This window comes from Hypanus sabinus, chromosome 17 (assembly GCF_030144855.1).
Source record: "Hypanus sabinus isolate sHypSab1 chromosome 17, sHypSab1.hap1, whole genome shotgun sequence".
NCBI lineage: Eukaryota > Metazoa > Chordata > Chondrichthyes > Myliobatiformes > Dasyatidae > Hypanus > Hypanus sabinus.
In genome coordinates, this window is record NC_082722.1 from 69615070 (window position 1) to 69638030 (window position 22961).

Consider the following 22961-nt stretch of genomic DNA (forward strand, 5'->3'; position numbering starts at 1 on the left):
TGCAGGCTAATGGAGGGAAGGCATGCTTTACACCTCCCTTTGGTAAAGATACATCACCACCCTCCGCCCAAAAGCAGTGTTCTGACGGTAAATACTCCGATAGTGAGGGACAAAAAAAAAATCAAGAGCCAAGAAATCAGCATGTCTAAAACTACCACATTCTCCCTCAGATCTCAGTATGATGAAAGGTTATATCAGTCAAATTTGAGTTGGGACCAGAATATAGGCATAGGAGTCAGTAGCCTTGAGATCAGAAATGTTACTTGAAGGCCAATTTGATCAATGTCTTGTTCTTCACCAGTGACATACTGTACTTACAAGCCCATTACACCACTGGTGTTTAGGGCAACAATAATGGTTCTACATTTCTGGTGATGTTCAGAGCTTTCTTCATCATACCAGTAGCTTCATCTTGGTTCTCACTACTGTCAGCCATGCAAGTCTCGGATGGAGACTCAGGAATGCCATCACACACACAGATGTAGAAGGGTTCTTCATTGCAGTTGTATTTGACCTGTCGGGGTTTGGTAGCTCTGAGCAGAACCCCTGAACCTAGAGGATCTTAGTCTGGCCTCTACCCTTTGACTTGTTTGGCAAAGAATAAAGACCAGACTCCAGTCAACACAACTCTCTGGGTCACTGAGGTACAGAAGCCTCCAAACCATGACAAAGTTGTGGTTGTCCTTTACCAGTGAGTTTGGTATAAAAATTGTAAAAAAAAACCTGCAGATGCTACGAACCTGAAAACAAGATGTACCAGGTCATGGACCCAATGCAAAATTTTGTGTGCTGTTCCCCAAATACTCAGCATGCTCTAGAGCTTCTGTCTGGTGTAAAATAGTTAACATTTCAGGACAGCTTCCATTTCCCAAGAATGCTGCCAGACCTGTTGAGCATTAATCGCATTTTGTTTTCATATCAGTTGAAAATCATGATGGGCAATAATTGAGGGCTTGTCACCACAGTAGTGCAGGCAGCAAATAGCAACTAGGCCTCAGGCATTGGAACCCAAAGCACGCCTACTGCGTCCAAACACTTCTGATCAGCAAGACTTGAAAACAGTTGTGGAGGGAATGGGGGAGAAGGAAATGAACAGAGTTGCCCTTAGGCTTTTCTCCATTTTCCTCAATCCTTTCAGCATTAAGGAATTTGTTTACCTCTTAAGCAATACATTTAAAAAAAAACTGGAGAAATTCAGTAGGTCAGGCAGCATCTATGAAGGGAAATTAAAGACTCAATGTTTCAGTCCAAGACTGGAAAGGAAGGGGGTCCCTACCTTGAAAGTACTTAATGACCAGGCCTTGCTGACTACCAAGATTAGTAGATCTATTTCAATGAATGGCCCATCCGTGGTGAGTAATTCCAAGTCTTTGTAGGAAGCATGATCCGCTGCGCTGCTCAACAGATAATAGACCAAAAAGTGAATCAATGTGGAAACTGGCCACTAAATGCACACTGTTAAGCACCCAATTACATTAATGCTGTTTGATTCTTCCCCCCCATTCCCAGATCCTGTCCACACATGGAACAATTTACAGTGCTTAATCAACCTACCAGCCTGCAAGACATTAGGATGTGGGAGCAAAACAGAACACCCAGCACCAGTCCAAATAGGCAGCACCACTAATCAGCATCACATCCAGGTCACTGGCGCAGTGAGGCAGAGCATCTCAGTTAAACAAAATGGAATCTTACACTCTCCGGATTTATCTCAGAGGATATGGGAACCATGAACAAAACTATCAGCTGTCATCCATCCTCAACTTGCCATGAAGGTAGCAAATGCAGGACTGGGACTTTTAGCCCAAGGAACACAAGTAGATTATAATGTTTTGAATGTTGATACTAAAAAAAAATCTACTCAGCAAGTAGTGGAACAGGGGTGGATCAGACTGACAGCTCAGAGCCATTTTGACTGGGTAGGGCTGGTCACAGGAATGGTCTTGGAGACAGAGAGACAGTTAGAGGTCAGATTAGGATTTAAGCACATGGAGGAGAAGGAGATAGAGATCACACAAAGTGCACTGCAGATGCTGTGGTCAAATCAAGACGTACAAAAAAGCTGGATGAATTCAGCTGGTCGGGCAGCATCCGTTGAAAGAAGCAGTCAATGTTTCGGTTCGAAATTCTGTCAGGGTTTTGACCCAAAACATTGACTGCTTCTTTCAATGGAGATAGGGATCAGGCCTCTGCTCTACACTCAAACCCAACTATGTCGCCGGGTGAACAAGAACATCTAGAATCTAGGCCTCAGAGTCCAGTGACATGGACAGGTGACAAAGAACATCTGTGGATGTTACACTGTCTACTGTCGGAGAATTCTAGAAAATGGATGACTGTGTGAGAGTGAGGAGATCAGGATCAAGTCATTGGCTAAATTGGTGTTGATACAAAAGACAGAAACCAAAAGGTTGATAGGAAGCCTGATGGCCAAAGCCAGGAGACTGGAGGGGGCTGTCCTGGAGATGAAGGACTGTCCACATATGGGTGGGTAGGAAGGAGGAAGGAAAAGGGCATGTTTTGTTGTTTTTGTTGTGTTCTATTTTATGTTGTGTTGTTCTACTGTGCATCGTGGGCAATGCTACGTTGATATGGAATGTGTGGCGACAATCATCTTTGATTGTCACATCTTTGTGTGTTGGCTCTTAAGCCAAATGATGCATTTCACTATAAGTTTGCGTGTACAGTACATGTGAATGACAGATCAGTACAAGATTTCTAACTTGTTGAATATTATCAATTCCCCACGCATTTAATTCACTTAAAAATATAAAGAGTATGGAAATAAAATTCAATAATATCTCCTGGTGGGTTTGATGTCAGAATATTGACAATTCTAAATGATGACAGTGGTGGTGGAAGTTATTATAAGCTAGTTTATTAAAGCAACACCTCAGATTCATTGATCAAAACCCCTCCAAGCTCACATTCAAGTGTGGCAGAAAGCAATTAGACCATAAAACATGGGAGCTTCAGCCCAACAAAAACAGAATTAAAATCCAGCGGTTCATGACTAATGTTGCAAATGAGCGACAAAAAATTATTATAATGCGCATACCAATTAAATGAAATGTGCAACAATATTAACAATCCTACTGAAAACCTGTTTTTTTGGTATCTGTTGAGGAAATAAATATTTGTTATCACACAAAGATTACTTCCTTACTCCAAATTATAGCTTGGTGAACTTCACCTTCAATACTGCAAATTATGCATTCAAATCTCTGGAGGTAAATTTACTTAATTATCAAAATCAAAAGTCTTGATAGAACACTTTGCAGGTCACCTCTTCAGTCTGCAAGCACAAATGAGCTGAACTTCAATGCTCTATCTCACTCCATCTTCAACTTTAGTCTCATACACCAAGAAACACAGTTCCGGTTCAAACAGCAGGATTTCTGAACTGAGCAAATCATACCTTTCCAGATTGAACAAGTAGAACATATTCAGTTAACTAGCCTTCTATTTTATTTCTTTTCCTCCCCCTTTCAGAATTTCAAATTTCTTTTGCCTCAAAGAGGATCATAATCTTGTTTGGAGGATTGTGTACCTCAGTGAGCCAGAGAGCTATACAGGCTTTATGCTTTGGTTCATGGTAGAGTCACTCACGCCAAACAGGTCAAAAGGTAGAGACCAGAGTAAGGGTGATCCACCAGTTCTCCAGGTTTCGGGGTTCAGCTCAGGGCTAACAACCCTGACTGGTCAGACAAAAATACAAAAACAGAAATGAAGAATCCTTCTACACCGGAGTGCGATGGTATTTCTGAGTCTCCACCCAGGACTTGCCTGACTGACAGTAGTGAAAACCAAGAGGAAGCTACTGACATGATGAAGGATGGCCTGAAGGCTTTCATTTCTGCCCTACACGCCAGCGGTGTGACGGGCATATTATATCACTCCCCTCCTTCCCAATGCTAACTGATGTCTCCACCATGCAGATTTTTCCTTTACTTTTTCCACCCTCACTACAACAGTTTTCCTCTTCAAGGATTGTCTGCTTGTCACGGCAGAGAGACATGCGCATTCTTGAGGTCCTGAGAGTGATGTTTAGTTTCTGGTAGGGTCAGCCATGGTGGTACGGTCAGGGAGGAGGTTTCAGACAAAGAGCAATCCAAACCAAGACCTTAGCGATCAAACCAGAAGAAGATGACACAAAGGCAGTGAAAGCAGAGGAAGGACGCAGCAGTGAAGGGTTCTCAGTTGTCTTGCATTCCAAGCCACTGAACTCTGACCCCAATCTGTCAAGGACCGTGTAATGACTGCCCATGCATCAGCATCCCCACATTAAACAAAGTCTTGCACAGGCATTCTTCATTAAAGGAATAACCCCTTAGCAGATCATCATACTCAACTCAAGTGATTGCACGACCACTAATACACAATTTTAACCTTTTAGCTTAGATGAAACTGAATCATAGCTGACATGAGCACCACCCGACCCGAATCACTTTGGGTGTTGAGTCTTTTTTTTTAAACTGGGTTCTTTCAGGTTTCTTGTAAGTAGATGGATCTCAAGATTATATGACTTACACATACTTTGAAAATAGATGTTCTTTGAAATTTGAACAAATTTCACAAGGAGCATTGCATTTTTTAAATGCTTGGTTCTCAATTTTAAGACTGGTGAGAGTTTGATATTCTGCACACTATCTTAACAGGTGTGCTTCAAGTTGCTGAATGAGACACTCATTACCCAGATCCTCAGACTGAAAAATTGGTTTATTATTGTCACCTGCATCAAGGTACAGTGAAAAACTTGACTTGCATAATGATCAGAATCCATTTGTTATAACATGGTATCAAGATAGTACATGGGAAAAACAACAAAATGCAGAATAAAGTGTAAGATGCAGATTGGCAATGTGCAAGATCTTATAAAGATAGTGAGATCAAGTCCTTCTTTTCACACTACAGGACCATTCAATAGTCTTAACAGAAATGCATCAACCACTTCAATGACTCTTGACTCAAGACTGAAGAAACCTCTTGTATTGAAGTTACTTTTCTTCAAGGAACCCACTACCCAGGCCATGTCCTCTTCTTCTCATTGCTGACATTAGGAAAGTACAGGACCTACTGAAACAGTTATGATGCTTCAACCATCAGGCTCTGAACCAATGTGGATAACTTTACTCACCTCAACACCGAATCTATACACTCCTTTCAATGGCTCCACATCTCATATTCTCAATAGGATTTTATTTTGCATTTGCACAAATTGTCTTTTGTACATTGGTGTTTGTCAGTTTTTGCTTGCCAGAGTTCAAAGTAAATTTTATTAACAAAGTACAACTTCATCAACTTGTACAACCCCAAGATTCATTTTCCTGTAGTCATACACAGGAAATTTATTGAATAACAACAACAGGATCAATGAAAGATCAACCAGAGTGCAGAAGACAACAAACTGTGCAAATGGAAACATAAATAAACAGCAACAAATAACAAAAACACGAGATAAAGAGATGAAGACTCCTTAAAGTGAAATCATCAGTTGTTGTAACATCTCAATAGATGGGCAAGTTATCCCCTTTTGTTCAAGAGCCTGATAGTTGAGGGGTAGTAACTGTTCTTAAACCTGGTGGTGCGAGTCCTGAGGCTCCTGTACCTTCTGACTCATGGCATCAGCGAGAAAAAAGCAAGACCAGGATGGTGATGAATTCTGAAGATGGATACTGTTTTCCTATGACAGTATTTCAGGTAGATGTGCTCAATGATTGGGAGGGCTTTACCTATGATGGACTGGGCCATATCACTGCCCTTTGTAGGATTTTCCATTGAAGGACATTAAGGTTTTTTATAACCGGCCATGAGGCAGCCAGTCAATAAACTTCTCACTACACATCTATAGAAGTTTGTCAAAAGTTTTGGATGTCATGCCAAATCTCCACAGACTCCCAATGAAATAGAGGTACTGTTTGCTTTCTTTGCAACTGCACTTATGTGCAGTTGTATTTCTTTGTTCTACTGTGAATGTCTGTAGGAAAATGAATCTTAGGGTAGTACATGGTGAATAGTAAATTTAGTTGAACTTTGCTCTATGTTTCCCAGAACCCTTTGGGGGATGTGGCTTATTCTGCCTGTTGAAAGTCACTTTCATTGTGATTGGTTGGTTTAGAAACTGCAGCTGCTTTCCCAATTGGTTAGCCACTTGGTGTCTAATTTCAAATACCCCGGATATAAATCAAAGCACTTAAGAGGCTTGCTCTCTCTCTCCCTTTGTTTAAGGCAAGTGGTGCTCACAAACATTGGGAAGGAATACCCTGCATGCACTTTTAATTAAGTATGTTTGTTGAATATTCATCTTTGTAGTTTATGTAACTTGGGGAACTTGAATTTATACTTCGTAAATAAATGATAAATATACTTATTCACAGTCAGTGTTTTCTGTCTCACCTGCCAGGCCCACAAACCTGAATCAATGTTACACCCTTTCATCATTTTGAGATAAAGCTTCCAAACATTCCATCTCACCATTACTCAAATCCAAAAGCACCTTGACTGGTTTCCAATTTGCTTCAGGATACTTTGTCCAAGAGCCTGGAACACTCTGCTGAAACTAAAGTGCAGAAATACAAGTAGGTAGAAATGCATTGTTGATAACACCATAGGAAGCTGCACTAGAAAAAGTGAAAATGCTTGATCTGTTTATAAAGGCAAAAGAATTTTGACACTGGAAATCTGAGTTAACAATAAATGAAATGCTTGGGTTAGGTGTGTATTTAATATTTCAGTAATATTTGAGTAATATTGTGAATATATTGTTGATTAAGCATTCTTTGTTGTCTATACAATACATACGTATATAGACGTTATACGTATGAAGTACGTGAACAGCGGGCGTATGCCATTATGCCAGCATGTCATAAGTGACTGCCTCACTAAAGTAAAATGAAGTAGACTTATTTAACTCCATCTCTCATGTTTTTCTTTTGATTAGGTTTTGGAGTTAGTAAACATAGCAGTGACAAAGAGAAATTTTTAAAATGACCTACTGTATGTGTTGACGCGCAGCACTTTTTTTTCCTTCACAAGGGAAGAGAAAAAGGAAAGCATTTAGTTAAAAAAAAATTGCAGATAATGACCAGAGTTTGTGGGTTCATAAATAGTGAGCAGTAGGTGCTAATAATAATTTTTTTTAAAAAAAAGTGGCTGGGTTCATCAAAAAGCTATCTGTACAACAAATGCACAACAGATAATTGGCTAATATATACATAATAAATTGAGCAGTATTTTACAGCAAATGAAAAAGTCAATTGAAATGAGTGCTAGTTTTGCTGTGCAATAAATGGAAAAGCATACAGTTTGCTCAGAAGTTTGACTGTTCCAACTAAACCAGCCGAAATGAGCTTTGCTGATATTGTGAAAGTAATGCAGGAATACTTAGAACTGAAACAATTGTTGATTGCTGAACACTTTACCTTTCATAAATGGAATCTAAAGGAAGGGGAGTCCATTTCAGTTTATGCGGCTGAAATGAAGAAATTGTCTGAGAATTGTCAGTTCAGTAATTGGCTTAATGATGCACTGAGATATCATTTATTCTGGAGAATCTTACAAGAAAGCATTCAAAAATGGCTAACTAAAGCACAGCTCACATGTAAAAGAGCAGTTGCCAATGCTGTATCAATGGAAACAACAGGCAGAGACGCAATTCAGCTGCAGTCAGGAATGAAAGTGAGTGTGAACAAAATGTAAGGCCTAAACAGAAACGTGCCTAGGCAGACAAAATAATGTTACAATTGTAGCAGGGGCTCACATACTCCAAGACTGATACTGGTTTAAAGGTGAAACTTGCAGAAAATGCAACAAAATAGGTTACGTACAATGAGTATATCAGGCACACTAAAATAAATGAACTGTACAGGAAAGAGAAAAATATATTAAAACGTTAAGTTACAGTTTCAAAAACAGCACTATCTGCATGATGTGAATGAAAAATCTGATAATGAGAGTGGTACTTGTCTAAGTAACCTTGAGATTTACAACGTGAAAACTAACAAGAGTCGAGCAACATGACTTATAGCAGTGTTCAAGGATGGCATTGGAAAATTCAAACATGTCAAGGTAAAATGCCACATCCAAGTTTTAAAAGGCTCATCTGGTTCCTTTTACCATCTGTGATAAAGTAACCAGTGAACTGCATTACATGGAGGCTCTAGGAATTCTTTCCAAGTTTGTGTGGAGCCCATGGGCAATACCAGTGATCCTAGTAGCCAAGTATAGGTTCTGTGACATTTTAAGGTTACCATCAACCCAGCACTGAAACTAGCTCAATATCCTCTCTGCACAGGATAAAAGATATATTTGCAAATGTTTCTGGTGGAAAACACTTCAGCAAAGTGGGGACTTAGCTGAGGCCTACCTACAGATGGAGACTGAAGAGGAATCCAACGTACTTCTCATTAGAAATACTCAAGAAAGGGCTTTATCACTATAATAGGCTTATTTTTGGAGTAGCTTCTGCACCCACACTGCGAGAAAGCTCTGGACCAGGTGATGCAGAGCCGCCCAAACAGACAGTGTTACCTAGATGATATAACTGATATGGTGAGGACGACAAGAAAAGTGTCCAAAATCTCAAGACAGTGTTAAAATATTGGAAGAAAATAGGCTCAGAGCATAATGCAACAAGTGAGAAATTTTAAAAACTAACCAGTTACTGTGGTCACACTATGCACAAGAATTTACAAGTGTGCTGAGAAAATTCAAAGAGTGGTTAGGTGCCCCAAAGCCAAAGGACATGTCACATTTGCAGTCCTTTTAAGGATTTGTCAATTACTATGCCAGGTTTGGCAGGAATCTCTTTACTGTGCTCCACCCCTTGTGTTCATTACTATAGATGGGAAGAAATGGCAATGGACAAAGTGTGGTGTGGTTTTCAAAAAGGTAACAAAAAGTGACATCAGACAAGATACTCACACATTATGATCTATGTCATCCGGTAAAACTTATGTATAGGTGCAGACATGTCACGGGTTATTAGTGATGGAAGTGAATTCCCCATAGACTTTGCATCGTATTCTCTTGCTGCTGCAGAGAGAAATTACGCACAGATTGATAGAAGGAGCTTGAGTGTGTTTTGGGGTATAAAATGTTCAACCTGTACTTGTACGGGAGAGAGCTTACCCTCATTAATGATCATCAACCAATAATGTCCATTTTTCTGCACTGAAGGGTGTTCACTACCAGCAAACAGCACAAGTGCAGAGATGGGCTCTGTTTCCTGAAGGACACCATAACAAGAATGAATTCAAGAAGATAACTAATCATGGAAATGCTGACGGATTGTCCTGTTTATCCTTGGAAAAAGAAATATTTACAAGCTAAGATGCATTCTATATTGAATTGTCCATAGCCAAGCGGAGAGAATTGTTTTAATAATAGTTCAGTAATATTTGAGTAATATTGTAAATATTATTTGATTAAGCATTCTTTGGTGTTTACATATAACCTATAACAAATTATGTAAAAGTATGCAAATGAAGTACATCATTATGCCACCAAGTGATAAGTGCATGCCTCACTAAAGGAAAATGGAGTACATACATTTATCATATGCTCACATTTCTCTTTTGATTAATTTTTGGAGTTATAAAACATAATATTAGTTAGAATTCATTGAGTGATAAACAGTTGAGAAGTTAGTCCCAGACCTCTCAGATTTTATTTTTGTTTTAATTTGCCTGGGTTTAATTGCTATGCTACCTTCAATGACATTATCCATTTCCACACCTTGAGCCATGCACCAGTAAATATATACAGTTGATTCCAGAAAATTGGGCCTTCAGTGCAACTGCTTATTTTGGACAACTCTTAAATATCCAAAACTAATCGAGAAAATAGCTGGGATTCCATTTGCTTATTTGGACCACTGCACCGCTTAGTTGGGACAAGAGACTGCTGCTGATCAGTTTCCAGCCAGTATCAGTCAGGTGCACTTGCGTGGCTGTTGGACACGACACCTTGCTTAGAGCAAACATTTTTTTTAATAAATAGCAACAGTTACATGTGTTTGTGTTCAAAAAGCAATGATTTTTGTCACTAAAAGTTGGCAAAAAAAAAAATAAGCAGAAAGACAATTTGGAACTGTTTTGCTCACTGCAATTTCAAGCATTTGGGCTTGGAGATGCAAGAAATGGCCAGGAGTGAAAAAGAAACAACTTCACCACTTCATCAAGTTAGGAGCTATGAAGAACTTGAAGGTATCAACAATCATCTTGGATAATGCAATGAAAATAAAGATTTAGAGGATGCAATTATCAAAAGCATTGTGACAAGGCTGTCCATTATTTGCACTAGGTATCTACGATGGTTTTATTTAATTGCAGTCAAACAAAAGAATGTGGCAGCATATATTGTATCAATTCCTCCATCGATTAGGACTGATTGCACTGTAGCAGTACTGGTGGTGTTCTAATTCTTTCTGCATTTCATTTAAATACATTATTTGTTACTCAGATAAATGGTGGTTTTGTGCCAACCCACTTCCTAGCGCACTTGAACCGGCTCACAAATGGCCAGCGCGCCGGCACAAAGGCCAGTCCCAAAAGGGCGCCAGGTCTGCTTCACCAACAAAGAGAAAAGCCTGTGGGAGATTGCGAGTACATGCCCCTACAGCATCCGCGCCCGGGGAGGGCGGGATCAGGGAGGCTTTAAAGCAAGGCTGTGAAGTTCGAATAAAATCTTTAACTGCAGTTTACCGACTCTGTGTCGTTATTTTAGCGCTGCGTGTAGCACACCGCTACAGTTTATCATTTTTTTGTTTCTTTTTAAATATTTCAATGAAATATCGGCTAATCGGTCCAGGTGCTTAATTGGGGCAAAATGTTCTGGTCCTGAAGTTTCCTAATTAACTGGAATCAACTGCACTAATTTAACTAATCCTTGGAGGATTAACCAGTTACATTCCTGAAACAATACCAGAGCTCAACCCAGCATCAACATGCTGGGAAAGTGTTCCAAGTATTTTAAACACAGGCAACTTTGTTTAGGTTGAGAAAATAGGAAGCTTAAATATGCGGCAGCTCTTTAGAGGAAAAATGTTGTTAAATAATGCAAGACTGAATTTTCCACAGTTGTTAAACTGGGGAGTTGGTGGGGGTGGAGGCTGATAAATGGGTAGAAACTGCAAGGAGTTCCACACCAAAATCCTAAAAGGAAAATTAAACATCTGATGCGAGAAAACATTTGAGTCAATAGCTCTTCCTTAAACACTAGAAGCATCGACGGGAAGCACAGCAGACGGCTTATACTTGGGATAAACAGCTTGATTATCTACAAACAAAATACTGTGCAAATGTGCCAGTCTAGGCACTTCACAAAATCTAGAATGACAGCTTGGTTCACTATTGAATTAGAACTATATTTAAGATGAAACGCAAAGCCAAAATCTAATCAGAATTTGAAATAAACCAGAGCACCTTCTCTCCGTTGTTCACCTGTACTAATACAACAGATTAACCAGATAGCTCATCAGTAAAATACACTGCTCTGCTTTAAATAATGGTGCAGAATCTTTTCCAGCTGAGACACTGTAATTGCTCAGTGTCTTGTCTGAAGGACATTGTTTAGCATTCAAACAGCACGGATGTGGAGAGGCCGCTGTAGAATTGTGGATTTGGAGTTTAAATGCAGTGGCTGCTGTGTCATTCAGTGAGAGTAAAAGTCAGACTTGGCTCAGTGGCAGGACACTATCCCAGTTACATTATCCAAGCAGTGCACAATATTGAGAAACATGCCTTGCTGTGGTCGGGAGTTGAAGGAACTGCATTTAGGACAGGATTCGAAGTCCAAAACCCTGATCGGAATATGCAATAGACACGCACAGCTCCCTTCTCCACACACACAGCGCAGCAACGTATTAACTGGCCACAGGCAGTGCAGCACCTCGTTATGCACAAGCCAGAGATTCTCCACAGTTCACTCACAACTGCTCATTGAACACAACCCATAGACCGAGGGCTTCCCAAACTGTTTTTATGCCAAGGACCAATACCAGGAGTCCTGGGAAACTGACTTTCAAGGACTCAACAACTCATGCTCTGAATATTATTGTTACTTGCTCCTTTTTATATTTGCAATATTTGTCAGTCTTTCTTTGTGCGTAGTTTTTCTTTGACTCTTTTATACTTTGTTCTGATGTGAATGTCTGCAAGAAAATGAATCTCAGGGTAGTATTTGGTGATAATAAATTTACCTTGATAATAAATTTACCTGGAACTTTGAGTATTTATTTTCAAAGCTAATTCAGTCAGTAAGGATCCTAAGAAATTGCACATAATATATAAATGCTTGGTGCTGGTTGCCACACATTTAAACCGAATAAATTGCATCTCATAGAAGCCATTGTGAAAGACCATTGTTAGGCTGGTTAGAACAACCTGAATAAAACTGTCTCTATAAAAGTCCCACTAAATGATGGTACACTAAGTAGGACATTCTAAACTGTTCTAGTTTTACCAAAGCAGCAACACAAGTTTATAAAAACAAACATTACAGTGCAAAGTACAAGCTTTGAAGAAAACTAGCAAGTTTAAACAGGAATCTATATAGTTCATAAAATGTAGAGCAGAATTAGGCATTTTGATCCAGAGTCTGCCCTGCCATTTAGTCATGACTGATTTATTTTTCCTTCTCAACCCCATTCTCCTGCTTTTCTCCCCCATAACTTTCTCTTCACTTGTACACTTTACTCCATGCATTTTTAGCATTATATGTGCAATTAACTATGCCCCATGCTCCCTTCAGCTCAGAATTTCATGCAGAATGTTGAAAGTAGCAGCTGAGAACAGCATGTCCATAAGATGGATATCCAGTCCCTCTTCTGATTCTCAGACATCCCACCTCCCCCGGAAGTTCTGGGAGTCTCCTGCATATTGATAGCAGCTCCATGACACCTGCAAATTATATACAATATCCCAGAAACTGATTGTTTTGAGAGGGCAAGGAAGAGTGAGAGCAAGAGGGAGCATCCTGATTGGTCTCTCTTTGTGCTAAGCAGACCTATCAGTGTTCTCTGTGGGGGGGGGGGGCTTCACAGTCAACCTCAAAAATAATGACAGTGTTGCTCACTGCACTGTTTGCAACAGTGACTTTTCTATTGCCCATGGTGGGTTAAAATTTAAAAGACATGTTGTGGTGAGTTTAACAGGTGTCATTCATTCATTAGCATAGCTAATGTTATTTACACTAGCCAGCTGGCTGCTAAGGAGCTACTCTATTGATGTCCCAGGTGATGAGGCCAAACTCCCTGTAGACTTGTTTAAAGTTGTAATAGAATTAAAAAAAAATCAATTCCATGATAATATAATAAGTACATATTTAATGTCACATTTTCTGCATATACCCAACTTCGTTTACAATCACTGAACAAAATATTACATACATCCTTGGAGGTCAACTGGCAGGGGTGCGACCAACCTGAAACAAGATTTTGCAGGGTGGGATGTCTGCATTCCTAAATCACAGAGTACCCATTTGAAAACTGGTGAGACCAGAGTTTGTGGCCTAGTATTTGGGGTACCATCATCAAGTCCAGAATTCAAGGACTAGTTTTCGGTGATAGTGCAGGAGATCCCAAGGGTTGAATCAGAAGTCGAGGCCCGATCCAGAGCTCATCTGTCAATCACTGCGAGTCCACAAGGGAAGTCGAAGACCCAATGTCTGCAAATCATAGACAGAGTCCATTGGAGACTGGAGGCAGAAGATGTCCTGCCCTGGAGCTGGAGAACTGTGTGCGTGTGCGTGTGCATAACGAAGGAATGGGGCTTGTTTTGCTGCTGTTGTGTGATTGCTCATTGTGTTCTATGTTTTGCCAAGCATTGTAGACATCCTATGTTGGTGCTGGAATGTGCACCTTGGGTGTTTTGGTTGTTAATACAAATAATGCATAGCATTCTATGTTTTGTGTATTCATGGTAAATAAATTTGAATGTTGAGTCTGGAATCTTGACACAGGAATAATGGAAATGGTGACTCAGAAACAAGAAAATCTGTAGATGCTAGAAATGCAAAAGCAACACACACACGGAGCTAGGGGATCTCAGCAGGACAGGCCAGACAGCATCTATGGAAAAGAGTAAAACTGTCTGTGTTTTGGTCTGAGACCCTTCATCAGGATTGCATCCTCGTTGGGGATCAGAGGTGTAGAGAGTCAGTCACTTAATTCCTTGGCATTAGCATATCAGGGGACCTAACTGAAGCCCTATACACAAGTACCATCACAAAGAAGGTGCGGCAACACTTTTACTTTCTTAGAGGTTTGCATTGACTCAGCGTGTCTCCAAAATCTTAGACAAACTTTTATAAGCACAAGAGATTCTGCAGATGGAAACAAGAGCAACACACAGAATATACTGGAGGAACTCAGCAGGTCAGACAGCGTCTATGGAGAGGAATAGCAGCTGATATTCCAGGCAGATACTCTTCATTACAACCTTTACAGATGCACAGTGGAAGGCACCTTAACTGATTGCATCACGGCCTGCTATGGGCACACCATTGCCCAGGAACAGAGGAAACTAGAAAATAAAAGTGGTGGCTATATCCTTCCCCACCACTGAGCAGGGAGTGCTGTCACAAGAAATCTGTGTTTATCAAAGACCCCCACCATCTAGGCCATGCACTCTTCCCAATCCTACCATTGTGCAGGATCCACAGAACCCTTGGGTCCCACACCACCAGGTTCAGGAACAGTTATTACCCGACAACCATCAGGCTCCTGAACTGGTGTAGATAACTTCCCTTACTATAACTCTGAACTAATTCTAAGTCTTACAGATTCACTTTCAAGGACTCTTTACATCTTATGTTCTCAGTACTATTTTATTATTTGATCTATTTGTCTTCATTTGCACCTTATAGTCTTTTTGTACAAATTCTATTGCATTTCTTCATTTTTCTGTAAATGACAGAAAGCAAATGAATCTCAAGGTAGTACATTGTGACACGCTACAAATGTAGACTTTAATCATAAATTTTATCTATAACATCAATAGTGAAAGGAATCACATATAAACCTCAGAATTATTCACTAGCTGCAGGCATTCCTGAATTTCAATTACCCCAAAGGTAAGAAGCCAAGTCAAGCACAGCAAGCACCCAATCAAAAAAAAAAAATCCTGCATTATCCACAAATGGCAATTTCTGTAATTAGACTTAAAGTGGAACTGCTAGTGTTTGTTGACACCTGGTAGAACAAAATGATCTGAACTACAGGTACACAATTCATTGAAAGTAGCGTAACAGGTAGATAGGGTTGTAAATAAAGGTTTTGGCACATTGGCCTTCATAAATCAATGTGTTGAGTGCAGAAAATGGGATGTTATGTTATAAAGACACTGGTGAAGTCTAATTTGGACTATTGTGTGTAGTTTTGGTCACCTACCTACAGAAAATATGTAAATAAGATTGAAAGAGTATAGAGTAAATTTACAGGGATGTTGTCAGGTCTGGAGGACATGAGTTATAAGATTGAATAGGTTAAGACTGTATTCTTTAGAATGTAATTGACTGAGAGGAGATATGATAGTCATACAAAATTAAGAGGGGTATATAAAAAGTAAATGCAAGCAAGCTTTTTCCATTGAAGTTGGGTGGGACTACAACCAAAGGCCATGGCTTAAGGGTGAAAAGTGAAAAATTTAAGAGGAATATGAGGAGATACTTCTTCACTCAGTGGGTCATGAGAGTGCGGAGTGAGTCGCCAACACAAGTTGTCCATGCAAGCACAAATTCAATGTTTAAGAGAAGCTTGGATAGGTACATGGATAGCAGAGATATAGAGGGCTATAGTCAGTGCATGTGTTGGGAGTAGGCAGTTTAAATGGGTTCAGCATGGACTAGATGGGCCAAAGGGCCTGTTTCTATGCTCTACTTCTCTATGACTATGACTCACATAAAGTTTATTGAAACTCACATGAAGGTGGCAAAGATAGAGTGGATGTTGAGAGGATGTTTCATAGTGAGGGAGTCTACGACCATTTAGAACAGAGGCGAGAAGGAACTTCTTTAGCCAGAGGGTTGTGTATCTGTGAATTCATTGCCATAGACAGCTGTGGAAGCCAAGTAATTGGGTATATTGAAATCAGAGGTTGAGAGATTCTTCATTAGTTAGAGGATCAAGGATTATAGGGAGAAGACAGAAGAATGAGATTGAGAGGGAAAATGGATCAGTCATGCTGGAATGGCCTAATTCTGCTCCTATGTCTTATGGTCATATGGTCCAAGATAGATGGGAGTGGAGAACAGTTAACATGAGCCAATCGCAAACATGAAGCCTGTTCTGTGCCATAAATGCACATTAGTTCTTTAACATTTCCTCTACACCCCAAGCATATCTTCAACTCTGGTTCCACTTTCATTCCTGCTCACCACTCCATGAATTAATGAGCACAAGATAATAGAAAACAGTAGTGGAGGTAGTAATGAAAGCAATTGCAGTCTTCGTTGTAGACACTTGGATGACTAGAAGCAGTCAATGAAGCATGAACAATTGTCTGTTGTGATGCAGAAAATAGTTATTGTACATAGCCTTCACCGACAAAATGATAACCAAACAAATAGCTGGGGCTTTGTTTGATGCGAGTTAATATTCCTTGGTCTTAAAGATATTCCCAGGAATATGATTTACAGCCACCCCACAGTAAGGAATGCCATCATATAGCTATACAGCTAGGAAAAAGGCCCTTTAATGTTTAAATTATGGTTTTCTTGTGAATGCTGATGATATGATGCTGCTGCAAGGAAGCTTTTCATTGCACCTGTGTATACATGTATCTGTGCACATGACAATTAATCCAACTTTAAGTTTTCTTTGAACCAACTTGTCCATACTGACTAAGCAAGTTGAAATTGTCTGTACTGGAGTAGTATCCCGCTGAACGTTTCCTATCGAGGTATATATCCAAATGTTTTTCAAATGTCAATCATAGGTGCCGCTACAGCTTTCAGCCCCGAGTCTTTAATTTAACAATACACCTGAAAGACAGCATCTGTAATAGTGCAGCATTCCACTGGTGCTTGATTAGGTCTTAAGTGAAAAACAAATCCAGGATTTTGACTGAGAATTAGCAATCTTCCTACTGAGGCAAAGCCCACAATTGAGATTTAGTTATATGTACATTGAAACATACAATGAAATGCATCTTTTGACAAGCATCCATGCCAGAACCAGAAGACTCAAAAACAGATATTTTCCTCAAGCAGTAAAGCTGATCAACACCTCCACCCACTAACCCACCACCTGTCACTGTCATTCCCTGTCACTCACCTTATGAACAGACATTCCTGTGTCGTGTCACTTTATGGACATACAAACAATATATACAAGCCATCCTACATATTTATATTGTGTTCTTTATTTTATTGCTTTCTCTTTTTGTGTCCGATCCAAACTAACAATTATTTTGTTCTGTTACACTCGTGTACTGGAAATGACATTAAGCAAATCTTGAATATAAATCTTGACACTAATATAGCATGCTCTCAATGTTCAGCAAAGTTGCAATTTTTAGCTGCTTATTTTGGATGGGCTTTGACACTAAACCTTCAGATCAAGTGATGAAAATTGAGAAACATCAGCTACGGAAAAATATGCCAGCAAAATTATCCTAACCGTCAGAGGACATCAGGGATTTGTTCCAAGACTAGACTGCAGTAGAGAGGGTGAGGCCAACAAAAAAATGGGGGGAGGGGAGGGAAATAATTCAAGTTGAATTAATAAGGTCAAATGTAGGGTTAAACAGCCCTTACGCACTCCAACTAATTCGTCACTATATCAAATGAATCTGCAGATAAGGCCAACTTAAAATCCATTTCACCCACATTAACTTCTGCGACACAAACATCAAGTGTTACAATATATTATTGAAACTGGTATTTAGGTCAGGAGTTAATAAATAAAGCCAGGGCAATTTGCATCATAAACTAAAGACAAATGGACAGCTGGCATAATCTTTTAATGGTTAAAATCTAGTCCCTGAAAGAAAAGCTACTAGAATAGCAATGATTGATCATTGAGGCAATTGGTGTAAAAAGAGTTTACATTGTTAGAATAGATGAGGGTATATGTCCTGTTACTCAGTCTCACAACTGAGTGCAGTGATGTAGTGAACATATGCTCATGCTGCAACAGCGCACCAAAATTAATCTAATGTTAATGAGTAGAAAATAGTGCTTTAAGGTCTATTAATGCACAGAAAAAAAATCCACTTACTTTGCAATTATATCTGTGGCCAGCGTTACTACAAGCAGGTCATTGTTTTGCCACAGAATCACTTCAGAAGTAATTTGGGTTCTCAATACAAGGCAATTTTTAATACTCATGTAGAGTTTGCCAATACAGGGCTCTTTGGTAAGTATTAACTCTTTCTTACCCATCTATTCCAACAGAACCATACCACAGCAGGGAAAATTGCACAAACAAAACATATCTTGCATATTGAAAGTGAATGATGGTTGAATATCCCATTTTGAAGGCTTACATTGTTGCTGAGTCATAGTATCAGAGATGCTTAGTAATGTCACAAGGTTGTGGGTTGAAATCAATTACCAGGGGGTTTCAACACATTAAGGCCAAGGGCACTAACCAAGATGCAGCCCACAGTGTTCTGTCAATAGACTGAATGCCCCTTTACCCTTCCAAGTGTGTGCTTAAGTTCTGAAAGCATTATTCCAAGGAGGGAATACCTCAGCCAGGGGCACCCAAACTTTTTTATGTCATGGACCCCTGCCATTAACTGAGGGATCTGTGGCCCCAAGTTGGAAACCCCTGATTCAGGCCAACAGTCATCATTCATTGATTTTTCTACTGGTCCTTATTCCGTTGACAAGTGGGATCTCACTATGCACAACTAGGCCATAACATTCACTGCAATACAATGAAGTGTCCTATAGTGGCAGAAGAGCCACCTTATGGATTCATTGGCCCTTCAGCCCAACTAGTCAATGCCTACCAAGATGCACACTGAACATGGTTCAATTAATGAGACAGCCCCTAAATAAATTTTGCATGCCGTTGGTTCTCACCAATTTCTAATCAAAACGCCACAGAAAGCATTCTGTCTGGATGCACAAAGGCTTGCTCTGCACGTGACTGCAGGAAATTACGGAGTTGTGGACACAGCCACCCCTCCAGAAACTTTGTACTGCTTGCTGCCTCAGTAAAGCAGCCAGCATAGTCAAATATCCTACACTCTCCGGACATTCTCTCTTCCCCTTTCCCATTTGGTTGAAGATACAAAAGCCCCAGTACACCTACCACCAGGCTCAAGAGCAGCATCTATTCTGCTGTTAGAAAGCACTTGTGTGGACCTCTTGTATACTATGATTGACTCTTGGTCTCAGTCTATCTCATCATGGTTTGAATGCGCAGCTCATGAAGGTCGCTTTTACACTTTATTCTACATTATTATTGTTTTACCATATCCCAGCTCAAAGCACTGTGTAATATTTAATCCGTATATACGGCAAGCTCTTCACTGTATCTTGGTGACACATGACACTTAACAAGAAATATCATTAACCTGGAAACCTTCTAAACCCGGAGACCCAAGAGACAACGGATGCTGGAACCAGGAGTTACGTGTAAAACGCTGGAGGAACTCAGCGGGTCAGGCAGCAGCTGCTGATGGAAATGGACCGTCGACATTTCAGGATGGAGTCCAATTAAAGAGTCTCGGCCCGAAACGTCGACTGTCTGTTTGCCTCCACATTCGCTGCCTGACCTCCTGAGTTCCTCCAGAATTTTTTTCCTCTGCTTTGTTATCTATTTATTTGTCCAACTGCCTTTTAAAGGTTATATGGAAATGGAGGTGGTACGCTTATAAAGTATTGCCTCCAAATGACGGAGCGGGTAAATGGGATTGGAAATGGACCAAGAACTAGCCCGTCCGTGCGAGATTAATCAGGCGGCAGGGTCACCTGTCCCCACTTTACCTTAGTACCAAGGAGAATCTGAATGTCCATCTCCTGCTTCCTTTTCTCGAGTAGACTCAGCAGGTACTCCTGGAAGACTCCGACTTTGGTGAAGAAGTGCTCGTTGTGCCAGCACCCTTCCATGTTGTCAAAGTCCACACCGAGTCCCAGGAGGAAGCGGACGCTGCGGGAGTCTAGGGCGATCTGCTGCGGCCGGGAGAGGAGGGCGGTGCGACAGCGCTCCTCCAGCAGCACCAGGCGCTCCACCTTGCCGGAGCGGGCAGCGATCAGAGCCGCCGTCAGTCCCACCGGACCCGAGCCCACCACCAGCACCCTGGCCCGGGCTCTCCACTGCCGGTATCCGTCCACGCTCACCTTAAGCAGCACGTAAATCAACACCGCCACCAGGGTGCTTAGGGCTGTGTCGTACACCAAAGTCTCGTACCTTTCCATCACCGGCGTGGGTGCATCTAAACCGGGTCAGTAGCAACGCAGTTTCGGGAGTGCATGGAGAGTCCTCTCAGTGCCGATTCCACTGGGAAAAAAACACCATGACTTGACCTCACACTTTGGAAGCAAAGGTTACTCCACAAACCAGTGAGAACCCTTCAGCCTTATTCTCGCACTGGCTTATACACACACTCCCTCTTAAACACTCATTCAAACCAACGTCGTCTAAATTCTCTCTATCTCTCTGCACCTTGTACACTCTTTAACTCACTCTCCCTGTCTCATTACGCTCCCTCTTCACTGTCCGACTCCGGCTCTGCCTAAAACGCAAAGGTGCCATGACTCTGACGCGTGTTACGTTCCCAACAAACTTTCAATGGAAGACCGCCGGCTACTCCAGCTCGAGCCTCGGAGACGAAACTCGCACACAATTTACAGCAATCAGCTGGCAGGCTGGAAGTAACGCTGCAAAACTACGCCTTTCCACGTCAACTGGGTCTCCAGAAACCTCGGGAAACCGTATGAGGACCAGCGAGGAATGTTAATGACAGCGCAATTTCTTTCCGCACACCCCCTTGCTTTTAAGCATTCGGCTTACTGCGTGACGGTGTTGCTTTTTAATATTACGATAATTCTGAGTTCTTCAAATATCTTTCTGACTTAGTTTGAATTTTATGGGATATGTTCCCTAAGCGATGGATCCTAATAGAGACTCGGTCAACCGCGACTGCAAGGAATACATTTACACAAAACCTCCTCTGCCTGAGCAAAATATTTATACCACGCACCTTCCCCATTTTGACCAGAAATACGATGTTTGTATTAGAATTCCGATGGGGTTGTTTATAAAGAAAACAGAGTTCCACACAAATTATTGCTCAGCCAGTTTAATCCGAAATGCGGCAGCTTTCAGCACCCAGAGCCGAACTTGCTACCCTCCACTGCAGTGTGGCAGTGTGCAGTGCGATTTCGTCCGCGCTTGCTTTGGAGGGGACGGTGACTGAGTCGATTCGTCTCCAGAATTCGTGTGTGTGTGTGTTTGCTCTGGGATCGTGTTTGTGCCCGTCTTTACTCACACTCTCTCGCTCTCTCTTTTCACTGCCTTGTATCATTTATATGTTATGTATATTCTGTGTGTTGTCTGAACCCATGCTGCTACAAGTTTTCACCACGTATACCTCATGGTCCTTGTGCACATGACAATAAACTTGACTGAGAGTCACAGAGCAAGGCCATTCGGCCCAACAAATGCTGAACCAACCATGACACTCAAACAGGAGACCCTGTTTTCTGCGTTTGACCAACACCCTTCTATGCTTCTCCCCCATGTACCTATCATGGAGAACACTATAGCACAGTGGTTAGCACAACACTTTGCAGTACAGGTGACCAGGGTTCAATTCCTGCCGCTATCTGTAAGGAGTTTGTACTTTTCCCTGGGACCGTGATGATTTCCTCTGGGTGCTTTGGTTTCCTCCCAGAGTCCAAAGACCTACTAGTTAGTAGATTAGTTGGTCATTGTAACTTGTCGTATGATTAGGCTGGGATTACAAAAAAATCAAAGGATTACTGGGTGACACAGCTCGATGGGCCAGAGGGACACTGAATCACAATAAATAAATTAATTAATAAACGATACATACCTCAACCACTTTATCTGGCAGTTCATTCCTTATACTCACTAACCTCTGCCTGAAAAAGCTGCACTACATAAATCTTTCCTTTCTCACCTTAAATCTATGCCATCTAGTTTTAGAATTTCCTGTCCCAGAGAAAAGACTGTTACCATTCACCTTATCAATGACTCTCAGAATTTTCAACATTTCTAAAACTTCATCCCTCAGTCTCCTGCATTCCAAGGAATATAGACCTCACCTGGTCAAACTCTCCCTATACAGTGCCTATAAAAAATTTCCACCCCACCCCCAATGGAAGTTATCTTGTTGTATTATTTTACAATAAATAAAATCACAGTTGATTTAATTTTGCTTTTTTAAAAACCCTGATCAACAGAAAAAAAACTCTTCCATGTCAAAGTGAAAACAGATCTCTACAAAGTGATCTAAATTAATCACAGATATAAAGCAAAAAATAATTGATTGCATAAGCATTTACCCTATTTAATCATCACTGGAGCAGCCAATTGGTTTTAGAAGTCACATAATTAGTTAAGATGTCTCAGCTATATATAAACCTGTGTGCAGTCAAGGAGTTTCAATTGATTGTAGTAAAAATACACCTGTATCTGGAAGGTTCAACTGCTGGTGAGTCACTATCCTGGCAAAAACTGCACCATGAAGGTAAAAGAACACTAAGCAACTCTGCATAAAGATTATTGAAAAGCTTAAGTCAGATAGGAGATGGATACAAGAAAATTTCCATCACTGAATATCCCTTGGAATACAGTTGTCAATTATCAAGAAAAGGAAAGAATATGGCACAGCTGTAAATCTGCCTAGAGCAGGCTCACCTCAAAAACTGAGTGACTGTGCAAAAAGGGAACTAGTGTAGGGGGTCACCAAGAGACCGATGGCAACTCAGGAGGAGTTACAAGCTTCAGTGGCTTTATGTGAGAGTGGAAAAGGGAAAGCCAC

General features: G+C 40.8%; 1 protein-coding gene across 2 annotated transcripts in view; it reads right to left on the reverse strand.

Moving 5' to 3' along the window:
- si:dkey-234i14.6 (uncharacterized) overlaps positions 1–21708 on the reverse strand; it is a 123678-nt gene extending 101970 nt beyond the window's left edge. The window contains exon 1 of one of the 2 annotated variants that reach the window (XM_059993268.1): positions 19939–21708. In XM_059993268.1, coding sequence (XP_059849251.1) covers positions 19939–20370 — 432 coding nt within the window. In that variant the 5' untranslated portion in view covers positions 20371–21708. The remainder of the gene's footprint in view (positions 1–19938) is intronic. The other variant, XM_059993267.1, reaches the window with a different exon arrangement.
- Between the last annotated feature and the right edge of the window lie 1253 nt (positions 21709–22961).